Genomic DNA, 6,200 nt, shown 5'->3' on the forward strand with positions numbered 1-6,200 from the left:
CCTCAGGAAACTCAAATCTTCCTCCACGCCGCAACCCCCTGATCCGGACTGGACGGGAAACTTTATCCCATTTGGGATTGCCCGTAAGCCGAGCTCGCCGGTAGCCGGGTGCGGTGATCACCGCACCCGGCTCCCCCCAAGCACTCGAGTGCTTGGGGGCTGCTCGGCCTATCCTTTGGTCAGGCTCAGCCCCGGCAACTCACCAGGGCCGGGCCTAGTTCATATAGAAAGGCCAGTCGGCAAGTGTCACTTTGCCAAAGATCAAAGGGACACTTTGGGAAACGTTGGTGCAGGTGTGTAAGAGTGGCTATATGAATCCATTGTGGGGTCGCCCTTTCCAATAAGTGTCACGTAACAGCAATGGGACCAGGGACTCTACTATGAACTGGACCCAGGGTGCTCGCCAAGAAGACCAATGTCTCCATCCTATGATCCTTCCGGCTCTGAAATGGTCTTGTCAGACCGAAAGGGCATAACACAACAAAACAAACCATATTCGTTAGCTGGTTGTGTGGTGTAGTGGTTAGTGCCCTAACCTCGCGTTTGAATGGGATGGGTTTCGAATCCCATCGCCGGTGGATGCTTTTGGCGTGTTGTCCCAGTAAACATGCCGACGTCGGCGACTGGGGGGCTCGAATCCCGCCGCCGGTTGATGTTTTTGGCGCGTTGTCCCAATAAACATGCCGACGTCGGCCCCGTCGGTCCAACGAAAAACGGTCTCGTCAACCTTGGCAAACGATCTCGGCCCGACGTCGGCTGGACTTCGGCTAGACGTCGGAACATGCGGGCATATCCGATGTCCAGCCGATGTCGGGCCGAGGTTGAACCGACGTTGGGCCGACGTCGGGCCGACGTCGTCATGTTTACTGGGACCGGTTACTGAGGACATCCAAGGACCCTATGCGGACCTCTAAGGGCCCTATACCTACATACTAACGAGGGTCCAGTCTGACCGGTGAGGTCCCAGCGCTGGCCTCAGAGCGTTCCTCGCCGCTCTAAACGTATAGCTTAGAAGCAATCAAATCGGTAACCTTTTTTACCAGTTTGTAAGCGGATTAAACAAACAAATCACCTTTTAACCTATCTGCATTGGTTTGATGCAAAAATGGACGGGCTCTTCCCTGATTTGGGTCCGTTGACTCTCCCGTATTGGCGTTTTCTCAGGTGACTAACGTATAGGTACCTAACAGGAGGGGAAGGGGGGGGGATTCTAGCCCTCCTCCCCCAACCGCTCGGCCCCTCACAGAGCTAGAGCATCGTGAAAAAGCGAGCGTGTTGCTAGTGACCAGGCAAAGCCGAAAGTATTTACTTTTCGTAGCAAATCACGGTACCTTTCGAGTCAGGTTTATAACCTAACCCGGATCTCAAGAAAGTCAACACCTGCGGAGATGACGGTGAAGGTACCTTAGCACCTGCTAAATAAAAAGCACGGCGGGGTGCCTGCTGGTTGACCCGGGCAACCCTATAATGCACAAATTTACCTTTTATTTTCGCAATAACAACTGCTTGACGTAAAATCAGGATTCCAAATCATCTTTAAAAACCTCTCAAGAAGTTTCAAGAAGTCATGATTTTCACGAGAATCGGATCATTTACAAGACCTGGAAGGTCAACGAATGACTTTGGATCGCCTTAGGATCATGCAGTTCAATTCCATTAGCTTCCTTTCGTCACGGGCAAAGCGCTCCTTTTTAGCAGCTCCCATCAGAGGCCGAATGGCTGGAAGTATATAATCGACACCCGCGCCCCTTCACCCCCTACCTGACCTGTACAGTCTGTCTTAAAAGTACCGCGCAAAGTGACGGTGGATCCATCAAGCCTGATCGATGAAGGACTGCCAAATTTGAGTCACCGAAGCAATGGACATCCTCGTCCATTCCCCAGCTCCATTGGTTCGGTGACTTTCAAATTATAGCAGGCCCTTCCTCGGTCAGGTCAGGCTTGATGGATTCACCGTCACTTTGCGCGGTACTTTTAAGACAGACTGTACATTAGCCGCTGTGAAAGCGCCAATGCGGGCGAGGGTAAGGACGAGGTTATACTGAAACTTTGGATCACTTTACGCGAATTATCCATTTCAAACCGTTGAGATCCACCTTACCTGCCTATAACAGCGAGGGACTAGGTACGGACCCGGGCCCTCCCCTTGGCAGCGCCCTTGCGGAAATCCTCAGCCATCAGCCATCAGGGCACGTGAGCCAACCCTGTTTGGTCGCCGGGGATCGGCCCGTGTAGTAGATGGCAGCATACTCCAAGCTCGATGCCAGCGCCACCTACCAACATTGACGAATTTCCAGTTACTGTTCGATAATCATTTGCCAATCCTTTCGATTTGCACCAGCACTTATGTCAAATCATAGCTATTTTTGTTCGAAACACACAGCACACATTCTTCAAAACATGCATGTTCCAATGCAGCTGTTGAGCCACAATATATTTGACCACAAATAGCTAACATGTAGTTCATAGAGCATGGCAGGATATCACAAGTTGTGTTTCTTATTGAGACAGACTAGAGGTATCCCTCAAAATGAATACAGCAAACATTGAATTTTTAACCATTCCTGCATCTTGTTGCCCTGCATGCCACAAAGCCAGCCCACTTGCTGCTTAGCAGCCTCAGCAAACCCACTCAGCAAACTACTTTGCAGCATTCACAATCTTCACAAAGTCAGGCTTCAGGGAAGCTCCTCCAACCAGAGATCCATCAACATCTGGCTGCTTGGCCAGGTCCCTGCAGTTGTCAGCTGTGACAGAGCCTCCATACAGGATTCTTGTGTTGTCAGCAACACCAGGGTTGATCTTTTCCTTCATCCAGTTCCTGATCTGGGCATGGACTTCCTGGGCCTGAGCAGGGGTGGCTGTTTTTCCCGTGCCAATAGCCCAAACTGGCTCATAGGCCACAACAACATGAGTCCAGTCCTTTATCTTCTTTGCACAGGCAGTCAGTTGACGGACCACCACTTCCTCTGTTTTACCAGCTTCCCTCTCTTCCAGCTTTTCTCCACAGCACAGGATGACCTTCAAACCAGTGTCAAGAGCATGCTTGCACTTTTCAGCAATCAGTTCATCTGTCTCACCAAACACATTTCTGCGTTCAGAATGTCCAAGGATTACCCACTCAATGCCGATATCCTTGAGCATCTCTGGGCTGATCTCACCAGTGAATGCACCCTTTGGCTCCTTGTAACAGTTTTGGGCAGCACACAAAACACCAGCAGGAACCTTGGATTTAGCATACTCCAGGTAAACTGATGGAACTCCAACGACGATCTCCACATTCTTGTCGAGAGGACCCTTCTTCAAAAAGTCGCAGATTCCGTCAATGCTTTTCTTGTCCCCATTCATCTTCCAGTTTCCACCCACGAAAAACTTGCGAGGCATTGTGGCCGTTGTATATATGAACCACGCTGAATTGAATATCAAAAACTGAAAATTTGCACTGCGGTCGCCACCAAAGTCAGACGCCAGCGGCCGAAAAATAACAGGAAAAACAGACAGCTTCCGCTCGAGCTCCGGGATTACCGACGATGGCCAAACTCTGCTGTCTTATCGAAACTGTTCGGCTCGAGTTTTGTCATTTGATGACGCATATATAAGTGCCATGAACTTAGTCGATGCTTTGCTTACCATTGCTCTTCTTCTTATAATTATTTTAGTAAGAATTTAGCAGAAATATGCTAAAAGAATTTAAGTCAGCTAAAATAAACCAGTTTTATTTTCATATATTTTCATACTACGGAATAATTTATCCCACGAAAGTGTAGGACGAAGCTCTCCATCCACCCCTAAAAATGACGCAAGCTATACAAAAGATGCTCGAACTTGTTTGACCTCTAACGATTCAAGGTCAAACCAATAATATTCCATCGCTTTGATCTAATTGTTTCAGTGATGGCTTATGAGATAACTGCTTTTTTCACTTATATTTTTTATATGTTATGGGTATAAAAATACTACGGTGGGTACGCACGCTCTATGTTCCTTTCCTTTCCTCCATACAAGGATTTGGTATCTATGATTTGGTAGCAAATTATTAATCCATACATGGCGCAGTGAGTTGAAAATATGCGCACTGCAACTCGTTTGGGACCTCTTTCAGGGGGCTGTCATCCCGAGCTTTCCTATGTGCCGGGCGCCCGACTGTTTAACATTACCCGTGACGTCACGGGAGCGTACACTTGTCAGCTGGCCTTCCCCCTAAGGTTTTTCGCGAATAACTCGCGTAAAAAGCGGCCGATCGCGACGAAACTTTCAGTACCCTCGCATTGATCAATTGTACACCTAACCTGAAAATTTCATGACCCTGACCCAAATGACCTTTGACCTGTGACCTACTTTCCGAGACCATGTTTGGCCGGAATAGCGATTCGGCGTATGTCGGCTCGCATTAGCCGCGCGTTTGCAAGCTTTTCGTGGTTTCAAACGTTCAAACATGTGATTTGATGTTGCTCCTATGCATTAGGGTGGATGTCAAAAGGTCACCTGAAGGTCAGGTCAGGTCATTGACCTTTGGTGACTTCGGTTCACTTTTTCGAGTTTTACATGTTTCTAGGCTAGTTTTTGGAGCTGATTTCGAATTTAACAGCCATTTGAACATTTACGAAGTAGTTTTGGTGCCTTCGTGACATGTTACGAAGCTGTCAGAGTCGGTTGGCACGTATTACGAATACCCGTCACGACCCCTACCGGTTGACCTGACCTGACCTGACCCGATCTGGTCTAAATGCTTAAAGACATCATCTCTGATCAAAACTAACACGATATTCGTGATCAGCACCCCGGAGAACTCCATAGCAGCCACACTTTACGACTTTCTAGGGCCCCGATTTTCCCGATTTTCGGGTCATTGACCTGACCTGGAAGGTCACCCGATGACCTAGGATCTTAAAATTGGATATCATCGGCTTCCTCTCGTGACGGGCAACACGCTCGTTTTTCCGCGAAGCTCTAGCTCAATCAGGGGCCAAACACGAGGGGGGGGGGAGTGGTCGTACCAACCTCTTGTGTCGTCGAATGACGCAAAATGGCCTGTGCCGGCGAGGGTTAAGCAACGGCTACTTAACGCTTTCCTAATTGTAAAGTGTTGCATTGTCTGCATGGTGAGGAGAACGCTAACCGGTCAGAAGGGCGATGTGTTGTGAGGAGGGCGCCGACAGGTCAGGAGGGCGCTGTACGATGAACGGCGACGCTGACTGGTCGGGAGGGCGATGCATGGTGATGAGGGCGCTATGCGTTGCAAAAGGCGCGGGCTGGTCAGGACGGCGCTGAACGCGAAGATGTCGCCGACAGGCGAGGAGGGTGCTGACAGGTCAGGAGGGCACTGCACGGCGATAAGGGCTGCGACAGATTTGGAGAACGCTGTCCGTGAAGAGGGCACCGACAAGGCAGCAGGGCGCTGTATGGTGGGGAGAGCGCCGACAGATCAGGAGGGCGCCCATGGTGAGGAGGATGCTGTACGATGAGAAGGGCACTATACGAGTGAAGAGGGCGCTGACAGGTCAGGAAGACAATGTATGAAAAGAAGGGTGCGGACAAGGTGAGGAAGGCGATGTACGGTCAGGAGGGTGCCGACAGATCAGGAGGGCCGTCTACGGTGAAAAGGGCACCGACTTGTCAGGAGGGCGCTGAACGTAGAGGGCGCCGGTCTGGAGGGCTTTGTATGGTTAGGAGGCCGCTATACAGTGAGGAGGATGGCGACAGGTCAGGAGGGCACTGTACGGTGAGGAGGGTGCTATAATACGATAGGCGCTGCCAGGTCAGGAGGGCGCTGACAGGTCTGCCTGGAGGGCGCCGAATGTGAAGAGGATGCCGACAGGCCAGGAGAGCGCTGAAGGGCGAGAAGGGCGCCGACAGATCAGAAGGGCGCCGAGCAGAGTCGCAGACAGAAGGGCGCTGAAGGTGAGCCGAGGGCGCTAGATGGTCAGGAGATTGGGAGTGGATACCCGTCATTTCAGGATTGTGGGTGCATCTTCACCCACAAAGAGATATAAAATTGTAAATATGGGCGCCAGCACCGCATGATGACGTCGCAATGGCTTACCGTCGAGGGCGACTAGAGTGCTGGACACTGAAAAGGCGCCATCGGCGCACAGAATGATCGTGGAAGGCGTCTGGATGGCGTCTTTCCAGAGGGCGCCTGCTAGATTGGGAGGGGCTAAAGCACAGTGTGCCCCCCCCCCCTTGGCTGCGCCCCTGAG

General features: G+C 50.8%; 1 protein-coding gene across 1 annotated transcript; it reads right to left on the reverse strand.

Moving 5' to 3' along the window:
- Window positions 1-2,407: 2,407 nt before the first annotated feature.
- Window positions 2,408-3,540, reverse strand: LOC122393310 (triosephosphate isomerase-like). Its single transcript, XM_043389223.1, has one exon. The coding sequence runs from the start codon at window positions 3,382-3,384 to the stop codon at window positions 2,641-2,643; it is 744 nt and encodes a 247-aa protein (XP_043245158.1). The 5' UTR covers window positions 3,385-3,540; the 3' UTR covers window positions 2,408-2,640.
- Window positions 3,541-6,200: the final 2,660 nt, after the last annotated feature.

The sequence above is a fragment of the Amphibalanus amphitrite genome, unplaced genomic scaffold (assembly GCF_019059575.1).
Source record: "Amphibalanus amphitrite isolate SeventyFive unplaced genomic scaffold, NRLGWU_Aamphi_draft 000529F_arrow, whole genome shotgun sequence".
Taxonomy (NCBI): domain Eukaryota; kingdom Metazoa; phylum Arthropoda; class Thecostraca; order Balanomorpha; family Balanidae; genus Amphibalanus; species Amphibalanus amphitrite.